At 47.8% G+C, this 16,345-nt stretch overlaps 1 protein-coding gene across 5 annotated transcripts in view; it reads right to left on the minus strand.

Moving 5' to 3' along the window:
- The window catches only part of TBC1D2 (TBC1 domain family member 2), a 56,291-nt gene that overhangs the window by 16,069 nt on the left and 23,877 nt on the right, over positions 1 to 16,345 (minus strand). For 4 of the 5 annotated variants that reach the window (XM_049895806.1, XM_049895807.1, XM_049895808.1 and 1 more), the window contains 3 exons: positions 14,116 to 14,249; positions 12,955 to 13,151; positions 6,512 to 6,928 (listed from right to left, as the gene is read on the minus strand). In XM_049895806.1, the coding sequence (XP_049751763.1) occupies positions 6,512 to 6,928; positions 12,955 to 13,151; positions 14,116 to 14,249 (748 nt within the window). The other variant, XM_049895810.1, reaches the window with a different exon arrangement.

Consider the following 16,345-nt stretch of genomic DNA (forward strand, 5'->3'; position numbering starts at 1 on the left):
GCTATGAGTGGGAACCAACTTGGCAGCACCTAACAACATACATATTGTTCAGTGGCACTGGTTATATTTTTCACAACGTGTCAGCATTCTCATTTATTTCCATTCCGCTTGTTCTGTTTCCATTATCCTAGCTTCTCTGTCCTCTCCTACCTTCTAATCTTTGCTTTGGAGTAAATGTTGACCGTTTGGTCTCATACAGATGATTCCTTCTGTTGTTTTTTGATTTGAGCCCTAGGTGTTTTCGGTTTGTTTTTTATTGTAAATCATGCTGTGATGAACATCACTGAGCCTAGAGTTTTCCCTTTGCAAGCTGTCCAGTAGAAGGAGTGAGATCCCTGCTGCTGGGGCATATACGGAGAAGTGGGACAAGCACTCAGGAGGTTCAAGTTGCAACCTAAGCCTCAGAAAAGGGCTGGCTACAGAAATGGTTCTCACCCTTTATTCTGCTTGGGTGGACATTACCAAGCCATTCAAACATGCAACATATGCTCACGGCTATAATGAGCAATTCCAGGGTATTTACTAGTTGAAACTCAATTCCTTTCTCTTGCACTCAAGAAAACATACTGGGCTGTAGGTGAGAGTGAGAGATGCCATTGCAGGGGTGGCCTTGGACAGGCTGTGATTTATCTGGAAATAAAGAACATGACATAAGCCTGTGGCACTTCATTAGCAGGTCACGTGGGCACAGCTCCGAGTGGGTCTTCACTCTGGTCGAGATGATCTCCAAGGGACCTCGCAGCCCAGGGTCTGCTGTGCTCCACCTAGACAGCTAACACTCCGGATGGCCTAGGACCCAGGGCTCCTGCAGCTGGAAATACACATCCCGAGCTGACTTCATCATGTGGCCTCTCACCATTCCACTGGTGCTCTCTGTGGGACCCCCTACTCTGACCCCACCCTGCTTTTGCCTCCCTGACTATGCCTAGGCTGGAAGGCTGTCCTCAAGCTGAGCCTGCTCTCTGCTGGCCCCATTTCAGCTTCCTGGCCAGAACCCAGGGAGGTCCCAGATGTGTCTTCCTCCCCCTCCTCTCCAAACATGCCCTTGTATGAGGCATCAAAACCCATGTTCTGGCCTCTAAGAAATGCTGTGGTGAGTGCCAGTCTCTGCCTGCTTCCCTGCTACTGCCCCCATTTCACTATCTTCATGTGGAAGGGGATGGTGGGATTGGTAAGAATCCTCATATTTGCAGTCCGAGGACCAACCCCCTGTGAGCATCAGTATTTCCAGGACCACGCCCCCACTCCCACGACAGCCTCACATTTTAGCATCTGGACATTTCAAAAACTTACGCACGCAGAGACTGTGCAAACTCCCTGCACCACCACCAATAACCTTCAAGCCCATAATGCGCACCTCACACCACAAAGAGCACAATGTCTCATTTAATCCTTCCAGCAACTCTAGAAGGAATGTCCTTTCATATCCCCTCACACAGATAAGGTCTCTGAGGCGCTGAAAGAACCAGTACCTGGCCCAAGGTCACACAGCTTATACAAGGCAGCGCTGTGACTCGAGCCCAGGTCTGTCTGCATCCTAAGCCGAGTCCTAACCACTACACTTACTGCCTACGTACCCTCTCAGCGCCCTCCCAGCTGGAATCCACTTGGATGCCAACACTCTAGTAGTCCCTACCCTTCAGGGCTGTTCTTCGTACCCTTCTGGCTGAATGCATGCAGGCTTGTTTGATCTCTCCTACTTGACAGAACAACAACGCCATCAGAGATGCTGGTGCTGCCCATGTGCTGGTACCGCCTGGTGGGCAGAGCATGGACCGTGGGCCCACACTGCCTTACCACTCCAGACCCCGGACAGGTTATTTAACCTTTCTGGGCCTCGTTCCCTCATCTGGGAAATGAGGGTAATAACTAACCGAAGGGGCTGTTGGAAGGATTAGGTAAATTAAAACGTGCAAACATCTCAGAACAGTGCCTGGCATGTGGCAAGTGCTGGTTTCCTCACTGAATTCTCACACCTTGAGAGCAACTCTCACCCACCGTGCTCCCCCGCCTGCTGAGAGATTCCACTGTGGCTAGTGTGGACTCTTCCCAGACACCTGGGGGAATGCGACAAGTTCCCAGGCAAGGGTGGAAAGGATCTATTGCTGCCTGAGTGCCAGGCTCATTTCCCTCACATGTTATTTTGTTTAATCTTCACCACAATACTGGGAGCTAAGTACAGTCAAGCCGTACTTAATGTCCACAGTATGTTCTGTGAAACAGGATGTTACACAATTTGGATGCTGTGCAAACACCTTGCTGTGGATGAAGGTCCTTTTAGGCATTTGCTTCCAGAATAAGGATGTTTCATCCACATTAAAAATTTGCTGAGGCAAATAACTTCCTTCTATAATTTTTTTTTATAATTAATCTAAGGTTTCAACCAATTCTTCCGTTGCCTTTGCATCAACACTTGCTGACTCACCACTCACCTTCACATTGAACCACTCAGAGCTAGCACTAAACTTGTTATCTTAGTCTGATCCTGCTTCTTCTTTAGGCATCTCCAACAAGCTTTGTGCCTTAGCATTGGTAGTCACCATGCTGAGAGGGATTCGCTTTTGTGTCTGCTACTCAAGCCATGTCATTAGCAATTCCTCCTTATCTGATATAGGTTCCTCTCACATTTTCATTAGCTTCATAGCTTTCAGTGGAGCCAATCCTTTAACAGCTTGGAGAATTTTTTGTTTTTGAGGGTCTTTGTGATAGTCCAGTGCAACATGCCTAAATCCACTGCATCCAGTTCTCCGATCAGGATTTCTGAACTCTATTATAATCTTGGAACCTTGGTGGCACAGTGGTTAAAGTGTTTGGCTGCTAATCAAAAGGTTGGCAGTTCGAATCCACCAGCTGCTTCTTGGAAACCCTACAGGGCAGTTCTTCTCTGTCCTATAGGGTTACAGGGTCACTATGAGTCAGCATCAACTCATCAGCAATGGGTTTTTTTTTTGTTTGTTTTTTTGTTTTTTATTATAACCTTATGGGACCACAGACACATATGCAGTTGGATGTTCCCTGAAGGGACATTATGTGATGCATGACTGTATCAAAGTATTAAAATTTCCATTTTACAAATGAGGCACAGAGAAGGTAACTTCCCCTCAGTCACACAGCTGGTGCAAAAGAGAGTCAGAAGCCAAACTCAGATGTGTTTAGCTCATAGTAACCGTTGCTGTTGAGTTGATGCTGACTCATAGCAACCCTATCGGACAGACCAGAGCTGCCCTATAGGGTTTCCTAGGAGTGGCTGGTGGATCGGAGCTGCTGACCTTTCGGTTAGCAGCTGAGCTCTTAACCACTGAATCACCAGGGCTCCTAGCCAATAGTAGGTGCTCAAGAAATACTGCTGAGTGAAAGCTTATCTGACTCTCATACTAGAGTCTGTCCACAACGCTACTTGGCTCTGCCTCCTTATTACCAGCCCTCCCTCATCCCAGGCCCAGCAGTTTCTCACTGGCATTTCCAAGGCTTTGGACTTGTGGCGTACTGCACCCCAGTCTGTAGCCCCAGGGAAGACACGGACCATGCAGACAGGGAGGGCAAGTGTGAGCAGCACTTGGAGCAGCAGCAGGTGTGAGTGGGGGTGGCACCTGGTAAAGCCCCCTTCCCATTCAGCTCGTTTCCCTACCTTGAGGGCTCTTCTTGGCTCAGGACTGTAGAGAGGAAAAAAGAGAGACCTCAGAGAAGAGAAAATCCACATGACAGGCAGGAGAAGGAAGAAAGATGACCAGAGAGAAGCGACATGGGAGGAGGAGAGCTGCCTGCCTACCTTCGCAGGGATCTCGTCAGGAGATGTCCCCTGGACCGGCCCTTGTGCTGAGTGGGGAAGGGAGTGGGTGGGTGGGGAAGACCTGGCTCTCGGGCAGTCCTGCTGCTCTTGCAGAAGGACCTGGGTCAGTCCTTCCCCTCTGGGGCCAGCTGTCCTTCTCTGAAAATGTGGGGGGCAATCTAGATCGCCCATCTCTTGCCAGCTCTGATAGAAAGTCAAGAGATCAGTAATTCTATTCTCAAACTAGGAGTTTCAAAAACAAGAGGGGCTTTCTCTAAAGCTGGGTATTCTCACTCATGGGGCAAGCAAGAAATGTGAACAAGGTTGGCCCCGAGATTTAGAAACAATGGGTTTTTGATGGGTCTCTGGGTGGTGCAAATAGTTTACACTAGACTACTAACGTAAAGGTTGGTGGTTTGAACCCACCCAGCCGAGTTGCAGAAGAAAGGCCTGGTGACCTGCTTCCATAAAGATTAGAGCCAAGAAAACCCTATGGAGCTGTTGTACTCTCTAACACATGGAGTTGCCATGAGTCCGAACTGACTCGACAGCAATGGGTTTGATTTTTTGGGGGGTGGTTACATATTTTTTCAAGATAAGACATTTAAAGGCTAAAAATATAAGGAACTTTTAGCACATGCAATTTTTTCTGGCACAAAACACAGCCCCGGACAATCATCTGCAAGTGTGCATTTGGCCACCGTAAGTCAGATGCCCAGTCCCTTCATGTTGGGACTCACTGATAAATGCAATTCCTGAGCATGGAAATTCGCACTCAGGCTCAGAGGTGAGTCCATGGTTATAATCAGCTCTCTGGGGCAGTCCGGAAGCATCCGGTGAAACGATTTCTCTGATCCCTGTGCTGCTTTACTGGGTCTTGAACAGTGGATTCCAGCAGAATGGGCAGAAAGAGGAAAACAGCTAAGGTAGCTTAGGAGAGCAATCTGATGGAAGCGATATTTACTGCTGTGCGAAGGAGAGCCTTCTCGATAATTTAGCTGTATCTGCATTTGAAAGGTGTTTTTTAATGTATTTTAACCAAAAGAATCTCTAATTTCAGATTTCTTCTTGTTGTCAGCTGCCTTTAAGTCAGCCCTGACTCACGGCAACCCCATACACAACAGAATGAACACTGCCCGGTCCTGCACCATTCCCATGACTGGCTGAGGACTGGACAATGTTCCATTGTGAGCCATAAGGTTTTCACTGGCTGATTTTTAGAAGCAGATTGCCAGGCCTTTCTTCCTAGTCCATCTTAGTCTGGAAGCTCTGCTGAGACCTGTTCAGCCTCATAGCAATATGCAAGCCTTTAATGACACAGGGTGGTGGCTGCTCTCGAAGTGTACTGGCCAGGAATTGGACCCATGTCTCCTGCATGGAAGGCAAGAATTCTACCACTGAACCATCAATGTCTCATAATTTCAGACTAAATAAGGGGAAAAGATATTCAGCTAGTGATTCTGTGGCTTTTCAGTACCTGCTGAAAAAAAGAAAAGGGGAGGTAGTCTGGGTTTTATGTTATCTTCTAACAACTCTGAGGTAGGAATCATCAGCTGATTTTACATACAGGTGAGATAAGTTGCCCAAGGTCACATAGCTAGTAAGAGACAGCGCCAGGATTCAAACACAGGTCTGTCTGAGCTCAAAGCTTGGGCAGTGACCACTGTACTGCACTGCTCACTGGTTCTCTCAAAAGCTTCCTGTTTCCTTCCTCCCTTCCTTCTGTTTCCACAGCAGTTCCTTGATACAGCACCATGAGAGTTTCCATGGTTGTATGTGCATCAACCTGCATGGTTGTGAATGGCATGGTGCAGGTCAGGACTGGCCCAGGCTATGTGGCTTCCTTTAGGGAAAGTGGGCCTATGAATGTCTGTCTACAGCCTCAGGTCCCGGCAGTCTGGCAGCTCCTGTCAACCCTCCCATGACAGGTACCACATGTAAAATCAAGTTCATTCCCCCAGTGTTGCCATCTGTCCCTGTGGGATGAGGGAGAGATAGGACAGAGAAGGTGAAGGAAGGGTGAGACAAGGATGGTGGCAGCAGCTGGAAGGGGCAAAGGAGTTAGGAGGCAGCAGAGCAGGCTGACCAGTCTGCAGACATGTGCCCCAACCCCACTCCAGTTCCCCTGCTTCTTTAGCACGTGACCCTGGGCAAGTTATATAGCCTCTCTCAGCCTCAGTGTTCTCATCTGTAAAATGGGCAGCATAAAAGTGACTGCTCGTAGGGCCGGTGCAAGGATTAAGTGAGATGATGTAAGCAAGTCACTTAGGGAAGTGCCTGACACAGAGCAAACATTCTAAAAGTGGGAACAGTGATTACTGCTTCTATTATGAGCATGCCACAGCCAGCCACAGGTCCCCTGTACTGTGTGTAGCCCTGCAGGGAGGGCCACCCTCCCACCTCGGGGGCTCCTGAGGGCATCAGAGCGGCATTAAGGAGGCTGAGCAGGCCAGGCCCTGGACTTAGCTATTCTAGAATGTAGGAGTTCTGGCTCCATCTTGAGCTCTTTTATCTCTAGTTTGATCATCTAGAGACACCTTCATTCTTCAGCCCAAGTCATCATAAAAAGTTCAAGTTACTTTGGGGCCTCAGGTTGAAGAAGTGAGAAGAGTGTGGCAATACTTCTAACAACATCTATTTGAAATATGAATATTCCAGCATTAAGGGTTATCCTTGTTCCATCTAGAAAACCTACAGGGCCCAGGGAGAGAGCTGGCAGGGCCTAGAGGTAGGGGACCCTACCTTCAGCTGCTCCATCTTCTCCCGCTGGCTCAGGCAGTCCCTGTCGGCAGCATCTAGGGGCACGGGGGAATAGCTGGGGGGGTTCATGAAGTCCTGCGTGACCTTCTCACAGAGCTTACAGATGATTTGCTCTTTGGCCTGGTTCTTGTCCACGAGCAGCTGCACCTGCCGCTGCAGCTCCTGCACCTGCCGCTGCAGCTCCTGCGCCTGCTGCTCCCGCAGGCTCACCGTCTGCGCCAGGCTCACCCGCTCCTGCTCCAGGGCCTCCACCTGGCTGCTCAGCTCTGCGATCTGCCGCACCTTGTGCCGCACCAGCTCCAGCCGGTCCTCATCCCCGGCTGCCATCAGGTACGCGCTGGATGCCCTCTTCTCCTGCTGGGCAGCCTCCAGCGCCTTGTGCAAGATCTTCACCAGCTCCTGGACAGGGAAAGGGAAGCACCTTTGAATTCGGGGAGGGACTCTTAGGTGCCAGACGTGGGCACATGTTATCAACAGTTCTCCAAATACTCTGAGAGGTGGCCAGCATCAGCTCCTGCTGGGAGATCTCATCCCAAGACCGATTTTCTCCTGTTTAAGAGCATTTTTGCCAGACACAGAGTTCCCCAGCTAAAGACTACATTTCCCAGCCAACCTCAGAACTAGGTGTAGCCATGTGACTATTCTGCCTAGTGGGATATGAGAAGTGATGTGGGCAGCTTTAGAACCACTAGACACACACCAGACATATGCTCCCCTGGTCCAGCCCCCCTTCCTTCTGGCTGGGAAATGGCAAGAACTAGAGCAGCCACCATGGATTCACAAGCAGGAAGCCCCACCAGCTCAGAACAGCTCATTGACCTTTGGGCTCTTCACTATATGAGAGAGAGAAACTTGTTTCAGGCCACAGTACTTTCAGGCTTCTTTGTTACAGCAGCTTAGCCCTACTACACCTCCATTTTAGGGATGAACACACCGAGACTCAGTAGAGCGGAATTGAACCCTAAGTTTCCAGACTCCCAAGGCTATCAGTGGTAAAGCTGGAATGCCAGCTAAGTAGCACATGTGCACTGCTCTTCCCTCTCGCTCCTGTGCAGACATTACTAATGCATCCTGGCATGCCCTTCCTGTCAAACCTAGTTGAGGTCTCAGAATCCCTCTCAATACCAGATCCAAGCTGTCATTACCAACTGAGCTGGCCCCGCATTAGAGAGGAAACAAGAGTAGTACCCACAGCAAGTCATACACAGATAGCCCTATTCAATCTATTTGTGCCCAGCCCCTAGCCCACCAAATTATGCCTACAAGGCTGGTGCAGGGAAGCACAGAGAGTTAGCAACAGACCTTGATTTATTCCTCCACACAGGCACTTGATTCACCTAGAAACAGCTCCCTGCACCTTCAAGCCTTCAATCTCCTCAGGACTTTGGGACCTGTCCTACCCCAAAGAAGGGATGTGGATTCATTTAGGGCCAAGATCAGAAGCCAGGCAGCCTGGAAGCCAGCTGTGCATGAACCTCAGATCTGGCCCTTGATTTCAGGGGTAGGGCCTTTTGACCATACTGCGTGCTCTATGACAGGGAGCTGTGGTGGCACAGTGGTTAAGAACTGCTGCTAACCAAAAGGTTAGCAGTTTGAATCCACCAGCCACTCCTTGGAAACCCTATGGGGCAGTTCTACTCTGTCCTATAGGGACGGTATGAGTCGGAATTGACTTGATAGCAACAGGTATCCCAATTACAGCCTCATTCAGAAAAACAGGATCTCCTAGAGAACAAGGCAACTATACCCACCCCAAAACATTCAAATAAATGGATCAGCTGGAGAGGGTTATTTGAAAAGAACAATTCCCAAAGGAGAAGAATTGCCAAAAATCATGACTAGAACACATTAGCATGTGTCTTCTGATATCTCAGTACTAGTGACCAGACTTTTTCTCTGGTTCATTCGTTCTCTCTCCCATCCATCCGTCCAGCTATCAATTCATCTATCCAACCTTTATCAAGCACTCGCTCAGTCCAGGCCCCATACCGATGCTGGGGCCCAGAGGGGGCCAGTCACAGTTCTAGCCTTCAATAACTGCAAAGGCTGTTGAGAGGGAAGGTGAACCACTGCAATGGAACGATGTGCTGCTGCAGGAGGGAAGCAAGGGTGATAGTGGCAGCCCAGGGCAGGGAGCAACGACTTCTGCCTGTGGTGGGGGCTGGGGGGAGACCAGTACATTGCATAGTAAGGTGAGCAGTTTATTTTGAGCCATGCAGAATGAGAAGGCCAGAGAGGGTCATGCACCAGGTGAGATGAGGGTGTGGGAGGAAGGTGCAGATAAGGCAGAGCTAACAGCTTGAGCAAAGGCCTGGGGGAAGGAAAGAGCCTGTGGGCAGCTGTGCAAGTCTTTGGGTGCGGCTGGAAGGTGGGGTGGGAGGGTTGGTTGCAAATCAAACTGGAATGTTTGGAACAAAGCGGTCAGCGTCCCAAGGCTCAGCTGAGAGAGATTAACATTCCTGTGGCTCCAGGATAATCAAGATAACTGGAGATTACCTTGGGTAACTGCCTTCAAGCAAGCCTGCCCTCCTTCCCTGGTGGAATAACCCACAGACACAACTGTTCAGACTTGCCGAGGATCAGAATCAGATGATTTCCCCAACTTTGGGAGAGCCCATTTCATTACATCTAGTCATCTCCCCGATCCCACATCTGGCCTTCAAAATCCCAGACCAAGACCCCAGCCCAGGAGCCTCTGTCCCAGCCCTAAAATCCGTGCACTAGAATGAGTCAGAAGTGGGTGAAAGGAAGCAGGGGAGAGAGACGGAGCCTGAGCAGAACATGTGAGGCGAGGAGCTGGGAAGAGGAGCAGTGGGAATGGGTCGTGGATTCAGAAAACCTGGAGGCTGAAAAGGCCAATAGGTCCAATGGCCCTGCTGTCACGTATCACTGAAACTCAGGAAAGGAGAAGGGAGAGGTCTAAAGGGACAAGGTAGGTCCCCATGCATGCCCATAACAGCTGCAGGACCCTTTCACTTCTCCATTCTGTGTAGTTAATGGATTTGGCAATGAAACACTTTCTCCATTTTTTAATTACTTTAAAAAATGGAAATAGCTGTATTGCTTTTTTCCTGATCATAAAAAAATTCATGTTTCTTACAAAAATTTTGACTGCATCAAGAAATATAAGTCTACCACTTACAAAGAACTAGCATTAAGCCTTTGATATGCATTTTTCCATACTTTTAAAAATGCATGTAGAACAGGTATACGTTGACTCCATTAGTACATTCTCAAAAGAAAAAAATTCTCATCTTTTTAAAGATAATATACTGATATGTTTCTTAGGACTCTCATAGATGTAAATTAGCAAAGCACAATGAGAGCAAGACGAGAGATTGGTGACAAAGGCAGTTAAAGACGGGTGACGTTTTTTGTTTTATCACTGTCTAAGCAGCAGAAGTCCCATGCCAGGCTACACATGCAATGTTAGAAGCTGGCTACATTTCTGTACACACATACCATATAAATCCATTGCTGTCCAGTCAATTCTGACTTAGAGCAGCCCTACAGGACAGAGTAGAACTACCCCATAGGGTTTCCAAGGAGCAGCTGGTGGAGTCAAACTGCTGACCTTTTGGTTAGCAGCCGAGCTCCTAACCACTGCACCACCAGGGCTCCTCATACCATATAGAAATATTAAAAAACAAACAGGGAAGCCTGCGATGCATTGCATTTTTGAAGCTGCTTTTGTCCTTATGTTATGGCATCTCTCTAGGTCAGTAACATCATTTCAAACAGCTGAAGAGTATTCTGTGTATGCACGTGCCACAATTTCCTTAATCCAACCCCCTCATGATGGACATTTAGGTTGTTTCCAATTCCCACAATTATAAGCAATGCCTTAGGATCAATTCTTAGAAATGGAAGAGCTGATCAGTAGTATTTTTAACACTTCTTAAACAAATTGTAGCTTGGCCCATCTTAGACTTTGATAACTGGCCATAAATTGTCATTTTATTTAGAATTTTAAAAGCCAATAAATTGTCTTTTAAAAAATAATCCTTTATCTTATTAAAGAGTTGATACTTTCACCATTAACTAAAACTCAAGGTGGGTGGGCCCCACAGTGGCTGGACTACGAGCACTGGACCAGAAGCCCAGCGTTTCTGCCACTGATGTCTGAAAGGCTCACTGGATGCAGGCGAACGAACACAGGCTTTGTAGTTATACAGTCCTGGATTCCCATCCCAGATCCACTTCTAAAGAGGGGGGCCTTGGCAGGTCACTGCACTGTTCCTCAGCTTTCCCACTGTAAGACGGAGATAACGATCTGTACACCACAAAGACTTCTATGAGGACAAGAAAGGTGGCGAGCCAAGTGCCCCTCCTATTCCACCATGATTTCAAGGCCCAGGGTGGGGGAAGTACACTCCCACATCTCAGCCTGGACTTCTAGGGAAGTAAGAGGCCATACATCGCTGCGCTCCCCCATGTTTCCTAAACCAATTAGGTGTCTCAACCAAGTAATCCTGAATGAGCTAAGGCAGCCCCAGAGGGCCCCAGGCAGGGCCCTGGACGGGTTCAGCATTTCCGCAGCCAACAGATGGCCAACATAACCGCAGGTGACAGCCTTCCATCTGCTAGTACAGACAGCCCTCAGGCTGGATGCAATCCCTTTTTGTGTGTGTGTGTGTGTGCGTGTGTGTGTGAGCGCGTATGTGTGTGTGCTTTAGGTGAAGGTTTACAGAGCAAATTCGTTTCCCATTCAATAGTTTATACACAAATTGTTCCGTGACATTGGTTGCAATTTTGCAATGTGTCAGTACTCTTACCATTACTCCCCTGACTTCCCCATTTCCATTCGTCCAGCTTTCCTGCCTTCTTATCTTTGCTTTTGGGCAGATGTTGCCCTTTTGGACTCATATGGATGATTGTTTAAGAAGTACTTTTCTCATGCATGTCATTCTTTATTTTATAGGCCTGTTTATAATTTGGCTGAAAGGTGATCTCCAGAAATGGTTTCAGTTCCAGGTTAGAAGGGTGTCTAAGGGCCATAGTTTTGAGGGTTCCTCCAGTCTAGGCTGGGCGCAATTCTGTTACCTTTGAGGCATGAGTCACCCGGCCAATCAACCACCTGGTGCTACCTCCTGATGCCCAAATCTTGTGGGCCAGCGATATAGGAATCTGGGATAGATACTGGTTTAATGGATATCAGAGTTGCCTGTGGTTTATTTGACAGTAAGGAGGTCCAGGGAATGTGCTCCAAAAAGTAGTTACTATGCTTGTGTCTAATACTGGGCCACACTCTGGAGATCATGAAAGAAGCAGCCTGGGCTGTGATAACAGCCCTGAACCTGGAGGAGGAGGTCAAGCCTTCAGTCTTGGCTCTTCCAGCTGTGCGACCCTGGGCAAATTACCCACTGTCACGGATTGAATTGTGTCCCCCAAAAATATGTGTATCAATTTGGCTAGGCCGTGGTTCCTAATATTGTGTGATTGTCCACCATTTTGTCATCTCATGTGATTTTTCTATGCGTTGTAAATCCTATCTCTATGATGTTGATAAGATGGGATTAGCAGCAGTTATATTAATGTGCCAGGACTCAAGCTACAAGACTGGTTTGTGTCTTGAGCCAATCTCTTTTGAGATGAGAGAAGAGAGCAGAGAGACAGAGGGACCCCATACCACCAAGAAACAAGAGCCAGGAGAATAGTGTGTCCTTTGGTCCCTGCACTGAGAAGCTCCTCGATGGGGGAAGATTGATGATAAGGACCTTCCCCCAGAGCCAACAGAGAGAAAGCCTTCCACTGGAGCTGGCACCCTGAATTTGGACTTTTGGTGTACTAGACTGCGAGAGGATAAACTTCTCCTTGTTAAAGCCATCCACTTGTGGTATTTCTATTATAGCAGCACTAGATGCCTAAAACAATGACTTTCCACAATGATCATGTAGTTCTTACTTCTTGTAATTCCAATAATTAACTTCTCTCTAGATTAAATCTTCCTCCCGGTCACTGTCCCTTGTTGGTCCTGGCTTAGCCCCTGGGGCTACAGACCCTGCCTACTTTCTCTGTCCTCTGACAGTCCTTAGAGATCTGCACCCAGTGATCTGCCGCCAAGTGAAAAATCTCCCAGCTCCTTCGGTGGCCCCTCACAGACCCTGCCACCAGGCCCCCTCCCCGCCAAATACGATCCCTCTTTGGGTGTCGGGTCAGACCATGCACGGCCTTCCTGGAGGGTCCAAGAGACGACTATTAAAGTATGTCTCCAGTGACTGTGCCCTTGACAGCCCTTTGTCACCTAGTTTAAGTCACAGCATGTCGTTGAGTAATCGGCAGCACAGCATTTCCAACCTTCTGAAGTTCAGCCTGTAAAGCCACAGACTGGCTTATGCCCAGTTGGGCTTATGGATCACGTCTCCCTTGTCCAAAAGGCTCCAGGCCCAGAAGGAGCCTAGGGCATCTCTGGAGTCAGAACTTACCTTCTGAGACTTTAAGTCCTTGGTGAGCATCAGAATCTGCTGCTCCAAGGCCACTACCTTCTCCTGGGAGGTTCGGTTACGTGTGAGCCCTTCGGGGAAGAGCGGGAAGGTGTTGTTATGGCGCTTGGCTTTCTGAATGAGACTGGCGGTCAGAGAAGACTTGGGCACAGGCTTTGGAGAATCTGCTGGCTCCTTCCCTGCTCAAGAGGAGAAATGCAAATGTTATAATTGATGACATCAGTTGTTCATAAACCTGAGCAAGTTTCAAAAGCACCTGTGAGACTTGTTACAAGTCAGATAGTTGGGCCTTCCTCCTAGACCTTTTGATTCAATAAGTCTGGGCCTGGCTGAAGAATGTGGATTTCTTAAAAGTTCTTAGGTGATGCTGATGCTGCATGTCCAGCGATCACTTTGAGAACGACTGGGCTATGTAAATGTTATTTACACCGTGCTTGTCGGCTGGCAGCCTGGTCTCCAGAAGAAAGACAAGTTCTTCAGTTCATCCTCTAAACTGTGCCTGTCTTCTACCCTAGAATCCCAACCTGAAAGGGTCTGTCTGCCTCAGACCATCTCCTCAGGCACAAGCCCTGGCAGGATGCCTGGTTTCATTTCAGGATCCTGCCTCAACCCTACGGGTGATTTCCAAAGAACAAAGATCTATCCCTTAATAGGAGCATGGAATATCTATACTCCTTATTCTTGTCTCCACATATAGTTCAAACTCTTTTTTGATTATTTCCAAAAGGTAAGTTGGAGACATATTTCCCGCAGCTGACCACCTCAGTGCTGCATAGTCCTTTCATTTCTTCTGGAGCAAGAGTCAGCTAATTAGGGCCTGCAGGCTAAGTCCAATCTGCAGTCTGCTTCTGTAAATGAAGCTTTATTGAAACACAGCTACTTCCATCCATGGGAAAGAAAGAGAGAGAAAGGAAGGAAGGAAGGAAAGAAAGAAAACGAAGGAAGAAAAGAAAAAGCAAGAGAGATTTTTCTTTTTTACTTCAGAATCATTGCTACTAGTCCTGAGGAAGTGACCTGGACAGTTTTATCTTTGACACACAAATGTACAAATGCTGGTTAGCAAGCCCTGGCATCATGGGGACGAGTTTGCTTGCTGGGGTTCTAAAGTCTCTGAAGAAAGCTCAGAGCTGGGCAGAAGCTCACCTGGGGTGCTGGGGTCAGGGGGTGAGGGCTGCTCCTCCCTCTGAGGCCCCCTACTCTGTGGAGAATCTTCCCCTGGAGGTCCCTGGCTTATTCCTTGGGTCTGCTTGTTGCCACGGATGTTGTACATTGTGTTTCTGAAAGAGAAACAGACAGAGGAGTGTGAGGCTGGTTGGGAAGTCAGTTCAGTGGACAAGCAGCCCTGTTGTCCTGTCCCCTCTGCCACTTCTGGAGCTCAGGCCTCTTCCCCGTGTACCTAGCCATGCCCTGACTGGTCTTCCAGACTCTAGCCTCCCTGCAGGATGCATACTCACCCAGGGCACTCCCCATGCCCCTTGCCCTGCTCTTTTTCATTTTCCCATCACACTTACCACCTTCCACTCACATAAGCAAGCAATATAAGCTTGACTCCTCTGCAATCCGCCACCCCTCGCTGCTGCCACAGCCAACATGCTGATGGACTATAAGCTCCATGAGGGTAGGGATGTTTGTCTGTCTTGTTCACCAATGTATCTCAAATGCCCAGAACAGTGCCTGGCATATGTTGTTATTGTGTGCTGTCAAGTCAATTCTGACTCATAGCAACCCCATGTGACAGAGTAGAACTGCCCATAGTATTTCCTAGGCTGTAATCTTTATGGGCGCAGATGGCCTGGCACACAGAAGGCGTTACTATGCATGTGTTGAATGAATGTTGAACGGACTTGCCAAACTAACTTTCCTGAAGCCTTTACCCAGTCTTGTAACTACCTGGTTCAAACATCTTGCTCAAACACTGTCAGTAGCTCCTTCCTTCTGCTGAGAGAAGTTCCAAACATCTCCCGCTGGCATTCCTCAACCGTTGCTATCTTCCCTGCTCAGATCTATTCTCACTGAAGACTTTACTAGCCATCTCTCACCCTCTAAGGAGCTTTCTACACTTCATGTCCAGGTTGTGCCTTGGCCAAGTATTTGCTTAGCTGAAGCTTCTTGATGATGTCATTTCTTTAAGAACTAGGCTCCGACCTACTTGCATCATGTTGACACCTGGCACTGGGTTGTGTATGCCACAATACAGGCTTGAGACACGGTTAATTTGCAGGAAGCTGCTAAGTAGCACCAAAGACTAGGACCACTGGCCACAGAGAAATTTGTAATGAGTCAGATGAAAAGACAGTCCAAGTGAGTTTATTTTCCTTTGTAAAGAAATAAAAGTAGACATATTCCAAAATTAGTAACAGGGAAAAGAAAATGATTAAATGGGTTCAGTAGGCCAGTGTTTTTCAAACCCACTGAGACTAAAATCACTTTATTATAATGGCCAGCTTTTAAAAAATGAAATAGAAAGTATCAGAGTGCATCCCACTTCATAAAGTTAGAAGCACTTTGTCAACTACATATGTGTGTACTGGTCTGCAATATATAAAGCATTTCTTACAATGGCTCATGCTCAAAACAGTTTAAAAAACACTGTATTAAGAGGGTTGGTACAAATGGTCTGTGCTCAACTAATCAAAAGGTTGGTGGTTCAAACCCACCTAGCGGCACCATGGAAGAAAGGCCTCATGATGTGTTGCCATGAAGATTATAGCCAAGAAAACGCTATGGAACTCAGCTCTACTCTGTATGTAACACACGAGGTCGTCATGAGTTGGAACTGACTCAACGGCAACTGGTTTGATTTTTTTAAGACGGCATTTACTTAAAGGGCAGGAATGTTGTTGTTGTTGGGTGCCACTGAGTGGATTCTGACTCATAGGGACCGCATGTGACAAAGTAGAACTGCTCCACAGAGCCCTTTAGGCTGTAATCCTTACCAGAGCAGACTGCTAGGTTTTTTCTCCTGTGGAGCTGCTGGGTGGGTTTGAATGGTCAGCATCTCAGTTAGCAGCCGAGTGCTTAAACATCTGCACCACCAAGACTCCTTAAAGGGCAGCAACAGCATGGCCAAAAAAAGGAAGAGGATCTGGGTGTCTGTTGACCTTTAATAGAGTCCTGACTTTAATACCTAATCCCTGTGTGCAAGATGTACTTCTAGCAACATGGTATACAAATTACTCTGAAAAATCCTCATTCCACAAAGACCTAGAAGCTGGGTAAATACAAATCATATTTTTTAAACACCTAGATGAATTCCCAGGAAAGGAAGGGGACTCCCCCAGGACTGAAAAAGAAAAAAGAGCTGAAACTCAAGTGGGAAGTAAAGAGGAAGATGAAGGTGTAGATTAGATCACTGTTCAGCAAACAGTCACCC

The sequence above is a fragment of the Elephas maximus genome, chromosome 9 (assembly GCF_024166365.1).
Source record: "Elephas maximus indicus isolate mEleMax1 chromosome 9, mEleMax1 primary haplotype, whole genome shotgun sequence".
NCBI lineage: Eukaryota > Metazoa > Chordata > Mammalia > Proboscidea > Elephantidae > Elephas > Elephas maximus.